Source organism: Oncorhynchus mykiss, chromosome 21 (assembly GCF_057628025.1).
Source record: "Oncorhynchus mykiss isolate SJ-2025 chromosome 21, ASM5762802v1, whole genome shotgun sequence".
In the NCBI taxonomy this organism is placed as follows: Eukaryota; Metazoa; Chordata; class Actinopteri; order Salmoniformes; family Salmonidae; genus Oncorhynchus; species Oncorhynchus mykiss.
Window position 1 is genome coordinate 8,140,733 of NC_143042.1, and position 17,416 is coordinate 8,158,148.

At 43.0% G+C, this 17,416-nt stretch overlaps 1 protein-coding gene across 4 annotated transcripts in view; it reads left to right on the forward strand.

Annotated features, from left to right (window-relative positions):
- LOC110499865 (voltage-dependent calcium channel subunit alpha-2/delta-1) overlaps window positions 1–17,416 on the forward strand; it is a 158,583-nt gene that overhangs the window by 116,114 nt on the left and 25,053 nt on the right. For 3 of the 4 annotated variants that reach the window (XM_090213652.1, XM_090213653.1, XM_090213654.1), the window contains 11 exons: window positions 2,307–2,387; window positions 3,474–3,557; window positions 3,655–3,729; window positions 6,690–6,761; window positions 6,873–6,944; window positions 7,041–7,102; window positions 8,663–8,739; window positions 12,721–12,781; window positions 13,457–13,554; window positions 16,608–16,689; window positions 16,940–17,002. In XM_090213652.1, coding sequence (XP_090069778.1) covers window positions 2,307–2,387; window positions 3,474–3,557; window positions 3,655–3,729; window positions 6,690–6,761; window positions 6,873–6,944; window positions 7,041–7,102; window positions 8,663–8,739; window positions 12,721–12,781; window positions 13,457–13,554; window positions 16,608–16,689; window positions 16,940–17,002 — 827 coding nt within the window. Of the gene's footprint in view, window positions 1–2,306; window positions 2,388–3,473; window positions 3,558–3,654; window positions 3,730–6,689; window positions 6,762–6,872; window positions 6,945–7,040; window positions 7,103–8,662; window positions 8,740–9,558; window positions 11,302–12,720; window positions 12,782–13,456; window positions 13,555–16,607; window positions 16,690–16,939; window positions 17,003–17,416 lie in introns of those variants that run through there. The other variant, XM_090213656.1, reaches the window with a different exon arrangement.

Consider the following 17,416-nt stretch of genomic DNA (forward strand, 5'->3'; position numbering starts at 1 on the left):
GTTGAACAGCAGCGGAGCCAAGTTAGAAACAACCCAGCACACACGGTGGTACGTTGACTTCAGAACAATATTCATACTGAACAAAAATATAAACGCGACGTGCACCAAGTTCAAAGATTTTACTGAGTTACAGTTCATATAAGAAAATCAATCAATAAAAAAAAATTGCTAGGCCCTAATCTATGGATTTCACATGACTAGGAATACAGATATGCGTCTGTTGGTCACAGATACTGTACCTTAAAAAAAGGTAGGGGCGTGGTTCAGAAACGAGTCAGTATCTGGTGTGACCACCATCTGCGTCATGCAGTGCGCAACACATCTCCTTCACATAGAGTTGATCAGGCTGTTAATTGTGGCCTGTGGAATGTTGTCCCACTCTTCAATGGTTGTGCGAAGTTGCTGGATATTGGCGGGAACAGGAACATGCTGTCGTACACATCAATCCAGAGCATCCCAAACATGCTCAATGGGTAACATGTCTGGTAAGTATGCAGGCCATGGAAGACCTGGGAAATGTTCAGCTTCCAGGAATTGTGCACAGATCTTTGCAATATGGGGCTGTGCATTATTATGCTGAAACAGGAGGTGATGGTGTGAATGAATGGCACGACAATGGGCCTCAGGATCTCGTCACGGTATCTCTGTGCATTCAAATTGCCATCGATAAAATGCAATTGTGTTCATTGTCCGAAGTTTATGCCTGCCCATACTATAACCCCACCGCCACCATGGGGCACTCTGTTCACACAACGTTGACATCAGCAAACCGCTCGCCCACACAACGTTGACATCAGCAAACCGCTCGCCCACACAACGTTGACATCAGCAAACCGCTCGCCCACACAACGTTGACATCAGCAAACCGCTCGCCCACACAACGTTGACATCAGCAAACCGCTCGCCCACACAACGTTGACATCAGCAAACCGCTCGCCCACACAACGTTGACATCAGCAAACCGCTCGCCCACACAACGTTGACATCAGCAAACCGCTCGCCCACACAACGCCATACACACATATATTTTTGTTTAGTATATAATGTGAAGTGGGAGACATAGCAAGATGGATGTATAGTGTCAAATCCAACAGCATGACACAGTCTCAGTGCAATAAGGAAATCTGATTACAGATTCAGAGGTCATCGCACATTTCCAGCAAGCACACATAACAGCATGAAGACCATCCAGACGCACTAGAGAGATGGTGTCTTCCCTGTCGTGGTGATGGAGGCTGTCCACCTCATTACTGGAAACAGATGCTTCTCCAGCCACACGTCACAATAGCGGCCCACTGTGTGTTCTCTCACACACACACACAAGCAAAGCGGCACACCACATGGCCCTGTGTCTGGTTACCTGCAAAGACGTGTCATTTTGAGTCTTTCTTTCTTTCTCATTCCATAGTAAACAATGTTATATGATTGAACATGGAAACGTGACGTTTTCTCTATCGGATGCACTTTCATCCCTTATCCACTGTTTAAGTCAGGACGCCGCTTGACTTTGATAGGAGCTACTTTTAGATCTAGACAGCTGGTGTTTGTATTAAAAGGGTGTTTGCGTCACTAGTTGCACTCTGACACACATAGCAAGTTTATAATACAGTATCTACACTTACCATAGTCAACAGCCTGACACCCTGTGTAAGCCTTGTTGTCCCCAAATTCACACTGTAAATACTACCCTGCACAGCTTCCCATTATTTCTGCTATTTGTATTTATAACTAGGTAGCTGGTGTTTGTATTGGAAAGTGTATTTGCGTCATTAATTACCCTCTCTGACACCAATGGAAAGTTAGTATTATGGACTCTCACTATAATCTGCCTTGTGGTCTTGCTCCACAGGGCTAGTACATTAGCCTGTTCTCATATCTGCTTGTGCTTGAGTTTACAACACAAACAGATATGGGACCAGGCTACTATTTCATTTCAAGTACTATTCTTACCTATAGACTATAGTACATGAACACAACCTACACCAGTATACAGTACATGTGCATAGAGAATGCATAGCAGAGGAGGCTGGTGGGAGGAGTTATAGGAGGATGGGCTCATTGTAATGGTAGGAATGGATTCAATGGAACGGTATTAAACGCATCAAACATATTGAAACCACATGTTTGTCTCCGTTCCATTGATTCCATTCCAGCCATTACAATGAGCCCATCCTCCTATAGCTCCCCCCACCAGCTTCAACTGGTGCATATTATACCTGTTGTTATCAGTCTGATAAGACCAGTCGGGGTGTTGACATGCTGTTCTAAAGGAGACGGACTGAAAATACATGTGATCTGGTTGACAGGAGCTGGGTCTGGTGATCACAGGAACACTTCCAGTCTTCAACAAGACCAACACCAAAGCTGACAAAGAGAGGGGACTACAGGTACAGCGCTGACTGACTGGCTGGATGGCTGGCTGGTTGACTGGCTGGCTGGTTGACTGGCTGGATGGCTGGCTGGCTGGTTGACTGGCTGGCTGGTTGACTGACTGGTTGGTTGACTGGCTGGCTGACTGGCTGGTTGACTGACTGGTTGACGGACTGGTTGACTGACTGACTGACTGGCTGGCTGGTTGACTAACTGACTGACTGGCTGGTTGACTGACTGACTGACTGGCTGGCTGACTGCTTACTTGCTTACTTACTAATTTACTTGCATTCCCGCAATGAGCTTTCAGAAGTGTGTTTGATTTGCACAGTAGTATGTCCCAGAAGCAGGGCGTTGATGATCTCTCAGCCAGGTTCACCTCCAGAACTGAACACTGGGTCACACCACAGGACTGGGAACAGTGGGTTAACTGCCTTGCTCAGGGGCAGAACGACAGATTTTTACCTTGTCTGCTCGGCAGTCGATTACGATGTGGGTCCTTTCTTCCTCTACTATCTCCTTGTTGAGGTACTTGTCAGCCATTTTATAGTGTCACTCTTCAAAGCCTGCCCACTCTGTGCCACAGGAAGCAACGACATCTGATAACAGTAGCTAACTGCGTCAAGATCATGCTATTTGGTATTTCGGTATTTTAGTAGGATCCTCATTAGTTGTTGTGAAAGCCTCAGCTACTCTTGCTGGGATCCACACAAAACATATAGACAATTAGTGGACAAGATCAGCTCAAGAACAGATCTACATACCTTTAAACACAGCACACATAGCCTACGTATCAATACATGGATGGTGTTTGATGGACCTGTAATGACTAAAGCCAGGCTGAGAATGACTCGTTAATGAGTCACAGTAACAACAAGGATTTCTAAAGGACATGTTTTATCTCCACTGTGCTCTTTACTTTGGAAATGTTTTTTAAAGTCGCCAAGGGACTTGAGTCATCGGAGTTAAATTGTTTTTGTGAATGCCTGTGTGTGAAGCACTAAGGGTCCCTCTGAGTGATATACTACTGTGTGTGTGAAGCACTAGGGGTCCGTCTGAGTGAGGTACTATATAATGCTTTCCTTGTTTGTTTTTTCTCCCAGAGGCCCCAAAACCAGCTGATCCTGGGAGTGATGGCTATCGATGTGTCTCTGGACGACATCAAAAGATTAACACCGAGATTTACAGTAAGACACACTCGCCTGTGTGCTACACAGTATCCAGAACACCATCAATACCATCGACACACACACTAACTATCCTGTCTCTTTCTATCTCTTGTAGTTTGGACCAAATGGTTATTACTTTGCCATTGACCCCAACGGTTACGTCTTGCTGCATCCCAACCTCTGCCCAAAGGTACAGTACACACACACACACACACACACACACACACACAAAACTACAACACTCATCTGTTCTTTTAAGATTTAGCAGCCTGGCGTTAGCCTACCGTTAGCCTAGCATAACATTACCCTAGTGTAGCCTAGGTAGCCTAGCCACACTTAGCACTAGGGGAAGCTAGCCAAACAAAGCTATCTCGGAAAAGGTCACCATATGGGTTTGTGTAGAGAAGGTTTGCGAGGGACACTTCATGATTTCCACACAACAAACACAGGGAGAACATGGAGCTTACGCCCACGTAGCCATGTGTTTCACATCAGTCTTTAGTGTAATGTCCGCCTCACAGCTTTCCCGTAAACTGCCCTGAGGAAATATGTCACTGGTGTTCTTGTATCAAAACATCATTACTGTGCATTAAGTAAATACACAAGTATGGGTAAAGACTTCAGATAAATGCTGTGGTTTGGTGATATTAACTGACTTATAAAGGTCAAATTAAATATATATATATATATATATATATATATATATATATATATAGCTCCACATTGATCTGGTACTGCCTGTATATAGCTCCATTCTTGTGTACCAGTACCAGATCAATGTAGAACTATAAACAGGGAGTACCAGTACCAGACCAATGTGGAGCTATATACAGGGAGTACCAGTACCAGATCAATGTGGAGCTATATACAGCGAGTACCAGTACCAGATCAATGTGGAGCTATATACAGGGAGTACCAGTACCAGATCAATGTGCAGAGGTACGAGGTATTTGAGTTAGATATGTACATGAAGCCAGGGTAAAGTGACTAGGCATCAGGATAGATAATAATAAGGTACCGGCGCCAAATACAATATGAGCCAGACCTTACAGTGAAATGCTTACTTACAAGCCCTTAAAACTTCTTAGGGATCAAATCCCTTTAACAGGATCGATTTGACAACATCCAGTGAAATGGCAGAGCACCAAATTCAAATTAAATTACTAGAAATATTAAACTTTCATGAAATCACACATGCAATACACCAAATTAAAGTTACACTTGTTGTTAATCCAGCCAACGTGTCAGATTTCAAAAAGGCTTTACAGCGAAAGCAAACCATACAATTATCTGAGGATAGCACCCCATCAAACAAACACAGACAATCATAATTCAACCCGCCAGGCGCGACACAAAACTCAGAAATAAAGATATAATTCATGCCTTTGACGAGCTTCTTCTGTTGGCACTCCAATATGTCCCATAAACATGACAAATGGTCCTTTTGTTCGATTAATTCCGTCATTATATATCCAAAATGTCCATTTATTTGGTGCATTTGATCCAGAAAAACACTGGTTCCAACTCACGCAACATGACTACAAAATATCTCACAAGTTACCTGTAATCTTTGTCCAAACATTTCACACAACTTTCCTAATACAACTTTAGGTATTTTTTAACGTAAATAATCACTCACATTTAAGACGGGATAAACTGCGTTCAATACCGGATGAAAACAAAGTGGAGCGTGCTTTCATGTCACACGACTCTAACAAACAACAACACACTTCACTCGACCCTCGTTCTGAACAGGGCTACTTCCTCATTACTCAAAGGAAAAACATCAACCAATTTGTGAGTGCCTGTGTGTGTGAATGCCTGTGTGTGAAGCACTAGGGGTCCCTCTGAGTGATATACTACTATGTGTGTGAAGCACTAGGGGTCCATCTGAGTTAGGTATTATACCATTTCTAAAGACTGTTGACGTCCAGTGGAAGCGATAGGAATTGCAAGCAAGTGATTTAGAAAACCAGATCCCCATAGAAAACCCATTGAAAAGAGCATTACCTCAACAACAACAAAAAATCCTGGATGGTTTGTCCTCAGAGTTTTGCCTGCCAAATAAGTCCTGTTATACTCACAGACATCATTCAAACAGTTTTCGAAACTTCAGAGTGTTTACTATCCAAATCTACTAATAATATGCATATCTTAGCTTCTGGGCCTGAGTAGCAGGCAGTTTACTTTGGGCACGCTTTTCATCCGGATGTGAAAATACCGCCCCCTAGCCTAGAGAGGTTTTAACCAACAATGCAGTTTTAAGAAAAATAAGTGTTAAGAAAGTATATACTAAAATAAACTGAAGTAAAACATGTTTAAAAACAAAATAACAAAACAGAAAAATAACAAATAATTAAAGAGCAACAATAAAATAACAGTAGCGAGGCTGTCTACAGGGGGTACCGGTACAGAGTCAATGTGCGGTGGCACAGGTTAGTTGAGGTAAAATGTACATGTAGGTAGAGGAAAGGTTGGCACATAGCTTATCTTTGTATGTTTGTGTTTGTACCTTATCTGTATTAAATGGTTTGGTTTAGCTCCTGTTAATATCTCAACTCCTATTTCATAAAGTTTGTTTTGGAGTTTTGGTGCTGTATCTGTCTAGGCTCATGAGGAAGGGTTCACGGACAAAAATTGAGACAAATCCTGACTGGAAATCATTTAAATCTGGACATAGGGTAATTTTTGCATGACTAATTTGCAGTAAGCAAAATACCCATAATATTTAAAATAGACAGGTAGGCTGCTTTTTTTCACAGGTCTGTTGTCTTTTGCATGACTATTGCCACCCTTAAAGGTCGTTTCACATAGACTGTCTTAAATAATTCCTGGGGGAACTCTTTCCTGCGTTGATTCAATCTATAAAACAGTAAATGTTGTATTAAATCTCTCTCGCGCGCATGCGTGCACTCTCTGTCTCTCTCTCTCTCTCTCTCTCTCTCTCTCACTCTCTCTTACTCTTTTTTGCACTTTCTCTCTCGCACTTTCTCTCACACTTTCTCTCTCGCTCTCTGTCTCTCTCTCTCTCTCTCTCTCTCTCTCTCTCTCTCTCACTCTCTCTTACACTGTTTCGCACTTTCTCTCTCGCACTTTCTCTCGCACTTTCTCTCTCGCTCTTTGTCTCTCGCTCTCTGTCTCGCACTCTAGAATCCTAAATTTCAGGAGCCTGTAACTCTGGACTTCCTGGACGCTGAGCTGGAGGATGAGATTAAAGTAGAGGTAAGATGGAGACCACTGACGGTCTTCTTTAATGCTTCCACCTTTGTGTCCACATTCTATCCTGTTGTGGGTTGAACTTGCTCCTAAGAGCTAAGTGTTTTTTGTCCTCAGATAAGAACGAACATGATTCATGGAGAAACCGGCCACCGCACCGTACACACACTAGTGAAGTCCCAGGATGAGGTAAACTAAAACATGATGGAAAAACAAAAAACTAATTTTTAGACTATTTCGGGGTGAGCTGTCCCTTTGATGACAAATGTGTGTTCTGCTCCACAGCGGTACATAGACCGAAGCGAAAGATCGTACACATATGCCCCTGTAAAGGGTACAGATTACAGGTAACAGCTACATGTACTGTATTTGTACCCCTACCTGAGTATACCATGTACACTATTCATTTTTAGGGCCTTGAGTTTTTATTCTGACCACGTGACTTGACCAAGAAAACTCTCATGGGTCAAGAGTCTGGAGTTTTACCTGGTCAAGGCATATAACTAGGTTCCATAAACACTCCGAGCCCTATCTAGAAGAACAATAGGGGTCACTGTTTTCATCTCTTATGACTACGAGTAGTGCACTGACACCTGATCAATGCAACCGCTTGAAAGTGAGAGAAGATGTGAGAGAAGATGGAGCTGGATGGATTTTGGCCGACATTCTGTTATGTTTATTATGTTTTGGAGACTTTACCCTTTGCCAAAGTTTCAAAAAGTTTTGTTGTTTAGAAGGGGTGTAAGGGCGAATTGAGCTATTGCACATGTACACTTCAGAGTATGCGTTCCCTAAGGGAAATATGCAAATACATGCTAGAACACGCCAATAGGATCTCACTAACTCGTGCTTGTCTCTGTCCACCTCCTTGCTTGTTCTGCCCACTATAATGAATTTGCTCCCATTGGAAATGACAGTCTGTGGTCTATCTTGGGTTAGTTGTGCAAATCTCAGATTTTAATGTAGTCAACTGGGTGGACATCCAAATTCATTGGCTGATCCCTCCTGGTGACCCTGTTGGAGTCATGTCCAACCGGGTCATCAGGAGGAATCAGCCAATTGTGAAGAAGAAAATGCACTACTTCAAAATGGAGATTGCCTCAATGACGCTGCCCATGCTGTAACAGACGCAATAATGGCACAGATACAAAGATGAGGCCTCTATCTATCTCTATGGTTGTTGCTAGACAGAGTACGGATACGCCCGGAATTGACATTTCGTAGCAAGTTAGGAGAGCGTTTTAACTAATCCTAACCTTACCCCAATTCTCCTAACCTGTTAAGTGAATTCTCCTAACCTGCTGCGTAAGTTCTCCTAACCTGCTACAAACAAAGTAACTTCTGGTTGTAGCTGTGTACCAACTAGTCCAAACCCTCTTGAGACTGTCCTAAATGTGTGTGTACCAACTAGTCCAAACCCTTTTGAGACTGTCCTAAATGTGTATGTACCACCTAGTCCAAACCCTTTTGAGACAGTCCTAAATGTGTGCACTAAACTGGAGCATGCAGATATCTGGAGCAAAATAAGAAATATTGTATTTGAATGGGGAATGATGCCTTTTACAAAGTTGCGAGGAGTGAACTGTACATATGATAAATGTACTTATAAAAAATAAGTTACAAAGCTCAGCAGAATATGTCTTTGTGAAAGTTTTAGCTTCAGAGGTGACACGTTTTTAATGCATTTTTGTTTTGATGTGTGGATCAAGTTTATGTGGAGATGATCTGTGATTCTTGCAAATGTGTTATTTGTTAGAACTGTGCAAAATATGAAAATGTGGTATGTGTGTGTGGCATGTAAGTGTGTATGCACCTATTCATCTCTGTGCGTGTGCACCTATTCGTGTGTGCCTATTATTCTGTGTGTGTGTGTGTGTGTGTGTGTGTGTGTGTGTGTGTGCTCCCAGTCTAGCCTTGGTCCTTCCAGTGTACAGCCTGCATTACATCCACACTACTATCGGAGACACCATCACCCAGGCCAAATGTAAGTAGCATTCTCCTGACCTATATCAAGGCATGACCTTATACGCAGTAAACATTTCCTTTGCATATAGACAGAATGACAAAACACATTTGTAAGATGGCAATGACATTTAAATGTATACCACATAGGGGTTAAGGGAAGCCTCACGTTTCAGCTTGTCTGTGAGCACACACAAACACACTCCCTCTCTCATTCGCTCACTCTCACACACTACACTTATTTCCACATGTGTTCAAACTCCCCTCTCATGTCCCCTTCAAGCTGCGAGATTCCCATTAGTCAAATCATTGTGTGTTGTTAGTCAGTCATTGGGTTAGGATGATGGGTCTTCCATAGGAAGGTCTGTGTTTCTGTCTTTGTAGTCTGGGTATCTCCTGTGGGTCTGTTTTATTCCCCTCTCCACACTCTACTGTCCCTTACCACTGGGATACACATACACACACATACATGCACATATACACACAGGTCTTCCTGGGAAGTTCAGTTTGTCTGGGTACCTCCTGTGGGTCTGTTCGGTCCCCCAAGCACACACACACACACACAAAGACACACAATCTGTCTTACTTTCCTACCAGTCAGTCCCTTAGCTGATTGGGACGGTTGATCATCTGTTTTCTGCAGTAAAACGGGAAACCCATTTCTCATACATCCTGTTCAAGCTGCAATGTTCTTATTCAACACTCAGAGGAATAAAATATTGTGTACCCCTGTTTGCTTCGTTCCTGTCCCCTTCTCTTTCCCGCTCCCCCTGCCCTCCTTCCTGTCCTCACCTGCTGACCTTCTCACCCCTGTCTTCTCCGTGTGTTGGAACCCCCTCAGTGGAATTGGGCAAGTATTCTCCTCCTGTATCTTACCTCACACCTTCCCTGTCCTCCTGCGCTCACACCTGTAGCATGATGAACTACAGTACCCATAATGCTCTGTTTTATCTTAGTGAAGAAGTTCCTGCAACTAACATAATTGTGTTCCATCTCCTTACCAATACAACACCATTCCTCTAGGCACACCATCTCTCTTCAACACTAGATTTGCAACTTTTCTGTTTACACTAACCTTGTGATGTGGTGTTGCCAAAGCCACATTCCTGCTTCCTGTGTAAGTGCAGCTATTAGCATACCGGAAATACTGTAGTATATAGGCAAACAAAATGCCATCTACTGGTATTAGGGTAATGAAAGTCATTCTTGCAGGGACATGTGGTGTGGGAGGGGGGGTATGTGGTGTAGCTGTCTCCCTCACTTCCTCTGGAGGTAGTATGGGAGACATCTCCTAAAGATAAAATCTAGATCTGTCTCTTTACACTACAGTATCTCTCCTGGACCTAGAATGTGTTGTCAAAGTAGTGTAGTGTAAAGAGGTCCATAGTAGTGTAATGATGTCGTGACATACAAGAATCTGAGTCATTTAGATATACGTCTTATAACTGATTTAGATAGTGTTTGATCACACTGATTCAGTCCCTAGTCTGACCACACACAAGGAGAGCCTTGCATGCGATGCTGCTGCCCCATAGTGAGTGTGTGTATGAGTGTGTATTTTCACGAGCCTCTGTATGCATGTTGTTTATCCCACCTGCCCCAATGGCACTCAGATGTGGCTTTGGCACTAACCTTCCAGAGTCTAGCTAGCAGGAAGGACAGAGGGGAGGATGTTTGCATTATTTTAAGGTGAACCCATAAAAGAGAAAGCGATGAGTGTTCGCCCAAAACATGACTGGACAGTTTCTGCCTTTTTTAGTTTCTCTTTTTTAATCATTCAGAGGTTTACAGGCTCGTAAAATAGTCTTAATGAAAGACAGAAACCACCTCATCCCCACAGAGCATCACCTCTCTCTCTCTCTCTCTCTCTCTCCCTCTCTCTCTCTCTCTCTCTCTCCCTCTCTCTCTCTCTCTCTCTCTCTCTCTCTCTCCCTCTCCCTCTCTCTCTCTGTGTCTCTCTCTTTGTCCCTCTCTCTCCTTTTGTGTGCACCAGTATGTATCCCCTGTGTGTGAGTGTGTCTCATGTGGTCGCTGAGTCACATAACACACTAACAGTCTACTTTTATTGAGAGAGTGGCCATTGTTGTTTTATCCAAAACACATTTGGTTGGGGTAGGCTCCATTTAAATTCAGACAGAACCAGAAGTGATTTGAAATTCCTATTCAAGAATCTAAAAATCCTTATTGACAATAATGACTCTGATTCGATTTCAATTCACTTCCTGGTTTGACTGTATTGTAATGGTATCGGCTTGCCCAGCCATGTAACTAAACTCTCCAACCTTTCACCTTTCACCCCTAATTGTACAAATACTGTACAATTTAATATCAGTCTAGGTTGCATGTTTACATTCTAAAGTGTATGTGATTGTCATGGAACGTTTGCTTTCAGCATGGTATCCACATCTTTCAGTGGAGTTCCCTAAAACATGTCTCTGGTTCATTGAAAATCTGTGTATCTGTGTGTGTCTTTCGTGTTTGTATACATTCATTCACTTTCTTAAAGACACTGTAGGTGGAGGCAATCTATGATTTCAGAAAAAGTGACAAAATAAACATTGGGCTGTCATTAATGTCTTTTAAATCAGACTTCATGTAATTGAAGTATTGACGATGTACCAAGAATCTACACATGGACATCATTATTTTCCAACAATTACTACCAAAGACCTCACGTACTAGTCTGAAGTCTAGCCCATGAGGTCATGACGAATACCGCACCACAATATAATAATAATAAGCCCCATATTTTAAACAATATCAAGGTAATATCCAAGCAATACAACAGGATTATGTTCCATGATGAATGTCTCTTCTATTCCTTTCCATGGCATTGTCATATGAATACATTACTCAACACTAATAACCCCATGGATTCATCATTACCACTGTATTACAGTACAGACAATATGATGATAATGGTCATTGAAATCAATGCATTGAAAGCAATGCAATGTTATCGCTAGAATGCTCATTTTAAACCACATTGAAGGCCTCTCGTTGCGTGCTCCTTGTAGCTTGATCTGTCAACATTTACATTTTGAGAAGAAACCTTTTGATGGGAGTGCAATATTTTTATTCAAGGCCTCGCTCTCTGAATAAAATATATTGTTGACCTTTGACCCTTGTGGTTTTACCCTGTTTTTTCTACTTTCCTTCCCTCCTTCCTTCCCTCATTCACCCATGGGGATGCATCTATCTTTCACATACTCTCTCTGCGGGGATTTTGTCCACTCCAGGGGACGAGGGCAAGTATTTTTTCTCCTCTTGTCTCTCTCCTCCTGTTCGAAGAGTCGTGTCTGTCTGCTGTTTTTCCCAGCATGCATAGGGAAGTCATTCCCACGCCAAGGTTCCATGTCGTCCACACAACCTGATTTACATCTGTTCATTAGAGATTGTCTCATACTTTATTTTTCTCTGCTGTACACTGCTGTCCGTAGATTTTTCTAGACCTAGTTCTAGTCACAGTCAACTAAGTATAAACCCTTTACATAGAGCGTATTTCCTGCATTGTCTTCTATGCTACCAAACCTAGTCTTTACCATAGTATTTACCACCTTTAAGATACAAACTTCTATGAGCCAAGCTCCTTGGGTGGAGGGGGTGGTACGGTCACCCTGTGACGATGGACAGAGGAATGTATACCCCCACCATGCTTTAAAATGAGGAGTTGACAGACAACACTTAACTTACATTCATCAAAGCTGTATCTCTCTATCAGACATGGAGTCATGTGTCTATACAAACTGTGGACCGTCTAGGACTGGGGATTGTCTTCATGATGTCTGAATCACCATGGCCCATCAGTTGACAGTCTACAGTCTCTGACAGAAGTCATTTGATCCATCAGCCATGAATCTCATCAGCATCTGTATCAATCAATGGTCATCATGTTAACTTGACATGAGTTAGGTGTGATACACTTCTTCCGGTTCCAAGGTCTGTGTATATGAATAGCACAGAGAGATGTTTGTAGGACTCACAGCTTTCTGCTCTTCTACAGTCTCTGAAAGCCTGCAGGAAGACAAGTTTGAGGAGTATGGATACACTCTCATTGCACCAAGGTAAGAAGATTGACTGTTATTTGTAGAAAGGTTTTACATACAGGTAACTGATAAAATAAAGGAGACGCCTGAGTAAATGAGGGATAACAAAGTATATTGAAAGCAAGTTCTTCCAAACAGGTGTGGTTCCTGAGTTAATTAACATCCCATCATGCTTAGGGTCATGTATAAAAAATGCTGGGCAGGCCATTATTTTGGCTACCATGGCTATGCTCCCATAGGATGACAATGCCCCCATCCACAGGGTACGAGTGGTCACTCAATTGTTTGTTGAGCATGTAAACCATATGCCCTTGCTGTCTCAGTGACCAGATCTCAACCTAATTGAACACTTATGGGAGATTCTAGAGAGGTGCCTGAGACAGCTTTTTCCACCATCAACAAAACACCAAATTATGGAATTTCTTGTGGAAGAATGGTGTCGCATCCCTCCAATAGAGTTCCAGACACTTGTAGAATCTATGCCAAGGTACATTGAAGCTGTTCTGGCCTGTGGTGGCCCAACACCCTATTAAGACACTTGCAGAATCTATGACAAGGTACATTGAAGCTGTTCTGGCCTGTGGTGGCCCAACACCCTATTAAGACACTTTATGTTGGTGTTGCCTTTATTTTGGCAGTTACCTGTACATATACATGTATAGGATTTGAGTTAGTTTTTTTTTCATCCCATAGGGAGTACTGTAAGGATCTGAAGCCGTCTAAAAACAACACAGAGTTCCTGATGGACTTCAACGAGTACATCGACAGGAAGACTCCCAACAACCCACTGTGTGAGTAGCTAAGACCAGGGACAACCAAACACCTTCCTTGGGTTTCTCCCTTCCAACAAAGAGTAGCTAAGACCAGGGACAACCAAACACCTTCCTTGGGTTTCTCCCTTCCAACAAAGAGTAGCTAAGACCAGGGACAATCAGACACATTCCCTTGGTTTCTCCCTTCCAACAAAGAGTAGCTAATACCAGGGAAAATCAGACGCCTTCCCTGGGTTTCTCCCTTCCAACAAAGAGTAGAGCTAATACCAGGGAAAATCAGACGCCTTCCCTGGGTTTCTCCCTTCCAAAGAAGAGTAGCTAATACCAGGGACAACCAGAGACCTTCCCTGGGTTTCTCCCTTCCAACAAAGAGTAGCTGAGATCACGAACAACCAGACACCTTCCCTGGGTTTCTCCCTTCCAACAAAGAGTAGCTAAGACCAGGAACAACCAAACAACTTCCCTTGGTTTCTCACTTCCAACAAAGAGTGGCTAACACCAGGGACAATTAAACACCTTTCCTATGTTCCCTCTTCCAGCCACTAACCAACAACCATCCGTGGGTTAACACTCGCTGCTCAGAACTGGTGGTGAATAGATTGAGACATCAGTTACATTTGTACATTATTTTTTAACATATACATTACACGTAATGAAGCACTCTGAAATATATTTTATGATGATCCTTTAATAATGATAATTTAGGCTCAACAAGTCACGTGAAACATTTTGGTTGTTAGACCGTTGTTCAGTGGGCACTAGAACAACATGGGTCTTGGACAGTATTGATGTCTTCATAGGAGGGCCAACTGAACCTGTTCCCTGGGGTGTCTATAGTGACCCATAGATCTGGAAGTCTGGAGTGACTGCTATGCAGTCTACTGTATACAGAATAAAGACAGTCAGGCCTCTCCGTCTGTAGAACCCCTCCATCCTTGTGTTGGCCTGTTTGATCCTAAATCTAAAAGTCTGACCATCATATGCCTCAGGACACACGTGTTAGATGCCTCGCCTTTGCCGCAACACACACACACAAACACAAACACACACACTCCACCAAGTTATATACCCCCACATACCCCACCTACTGGTCCAATTACTGTGTGTTTGTGAGAAAGACCAGAACCCCGTCGAGGTGAGAGTGCGAGCGGAGCAATAAAATGGGCCAAATCAGGCCTGCGTGCCGGAGATTTCAGACTGATGGAGACCGAGTCTCCGACATCTGACCAATGCATTAGCAGTACATCACTCTCTGATATAATAGTAGACTTAATTACTCGCCCCATTCCTTTTTTTTCCCTCTCAAGTGTTTCCTAGAAATGTAGCAATGTCACTCAAAGCTCATGTTTATTGGTCTGATGTGTTGGTTTGAAAAGTAGTACTCCTCCATCTCAATTGAAAAGATACTCAGTTCTTTTTTTCTCATTCAAGTTTGTCCTAGAAATGCAACGATGTCTCTCAAAAGTAACGTTTATAAGCTTGATGTGTGGTGTAGTCAGATTTTTAGGTTTGAAAAAGTCACTTGAAACAATCAATTGTAAATACCCCTGTAATATAATTGGGATATTAGTTCCCGTAATTAGGATATTAGTTCCCTTAATTGTCCATTTCTGCTTGGGAGATTGATGGGCGTTCTCTGCAGGACTATAGACTGCTGTGTATACAGACCTTGTGGGATGTTTGGATGGGTGGAGAGTGGGACATTACATGCTTTACTTGTTTAAGCCACTGCAGTGGCGGTGAAGTACATTAGAATTCCTGGCCTGCCTTCAATCAGAGGCCCCTAATGAAAACCACTGGGGCAGGTGGAGGGAACGGAGGGGGGGGGATAAAGTGTTACACCAGCTGTTTTCTCTGATGTGTGTGCGGTGTGTTGTAAATGGAGGGTTACCGAGTCTCAACATTAATGGACTGGAGCAGCAAAGGCAACGGGTTCAAAGTGCGGCTCGCGACAGAAAGAAAACGGTCCCCCTTTGATCGCGTAGTAGTCTGTGTTCAGTTGAGTGCGTTTGTGTTGTATTGGTCATGTCAGACGTCTCTGAAATGACTTGTTGCATTCCCCCAAACACACTCCAAGTGCACTTCTTTATTAAGTACTAGTTAATGACTTTACTTCATAGTAATATGGTTGCTAACGTTACAGGCTCACGTTACAGAAGATTCAGAGAATGTGCTTGTTCTGCTATCATGACAGCATTGGATGACAGCATTGGATGACAGCATTGGATGACAGCCCACACAACTTGGAAAACAAGATGGGAATGTGTTTTCCCATTCTACTCTTTCTATCCATCTTCTGATCCATCATCTCTTTATTTGATCCCTTTCTTCCTTACTCTCTCTCTCTCTCTCTCTCTCTCTCTCTCTATCTCTCTCTCTCACATTACTCTCTCTACCGCTCTCTTATCTTGACCTCCCTCGCTCTTTCTCTCTCTCTCTCTCTCTCTCTCTCTCTCACACACATTACTCTCTCTACCTCTCTCATCTTGACCTCCTTCGCTCTCTCTCTTTCTCTTGGTCTCCCCCTCTCTTCCAACTCCTCCCACATTACTCTATCTCTCTGCCCCTTCCTCTTTCTTCCCTCCATCCCCCTCCTCCTATTATATAGATTGAGTCACAGCTTGTGTCAGTGGCTCTCTGACTCACGGTAGGCCTCTTGGTCAGCGTCTGAGCAATATCCACTAGCTGGGCTAGCTGCATAAGTCCAAATGTGTGCTTTTTAAAATGTAAGGTTAGGATTAGGCATTAAGGTTAGCAGTGTGGTTAGGGTTAGGTTTAAAATCGGATTTGGCTGTGACAGCTAGTGACCACTCTGCAGCGATGCCTCCAGGTCAAGATTCCTGACAATAAATTCCAACCTGCAGACCAAACACACTGCTCTTATTAAGATGACTCAGTTTCATGGCCACTGTCTGAAGGTCAAAGAATAAAGCTAAATTGAATTGAAGAAGAAGGAAAATCCTCTATACCGACAAAGACCAGATACTGATCACTCAGCAGGCAGGTCAATGGGTTTCAGCCTTCTGTTATTATTGAATCAAGCCAAGTGATGTTGGTTCCTTGTCTTTCAGGCAACGTGGATCTGGTGAACAGATTGTTGCTGGACGCTGGCATCACATCAGACCTTGTTAAGCAGTGGAGGGATCAGATGCCGTGAGTCAACCAAACTATGCGCACGAAAGCACACAATCCACACACAAAAGCATCATTCTTGTTTTAATCAAGTAGATTTAACTAAAAGGTTGTGGTTTGTGAAAGTTTATTCCACCTAGCTATGAACACAAACAAGGAAAAACAGATACACATTGTCAGCTTGCATGATTTAAACATACATTTTTGTGTTGTAACATGATGCACTGAAGGACTGGATACTTTTGTCATTGAATTTTCCTATTCCTTTCAGAAATGGAGTCCTGGCCAGGTTTGTGGCCACTGATGGAGGAATCACTCGCATTTATCCCAAGAGGTATTCCTCAAGTTGATATGTGATGTTTTATCTCTCTATCTCCTTTTCTCTCTCTTCTCTCTCTCAGCTCTCTCTCTCCTCTCTCTCTCTCTTCTCTCTCTCTCTCTCGTCTCTCTCTCTTGCCTCTCTCTCTATCATCTCTCTCTCAGCTCTCTTCCTCTCTCTCTCTCTCTCTCTCTTTCTGACTCTCTCAGCTATCTCTCTCTCTTTCTGACTCTCTCAGCTATCTCTCTCTCTTTCTGACTCTCTCAGCTATCTCTCTCTCTCTCTCTCTCTCTCTCTCTCTCTCTCTCAGCTCTGTCTCTCTCAGCTCTCTCTCTCTTTCAGCTCTCTCTCTCTCTATCCATTGTTCTAATGATGATAACTACCTATACAGCTTCATGTAGAGCAGTTCAACCTGATCAGTAATTTACA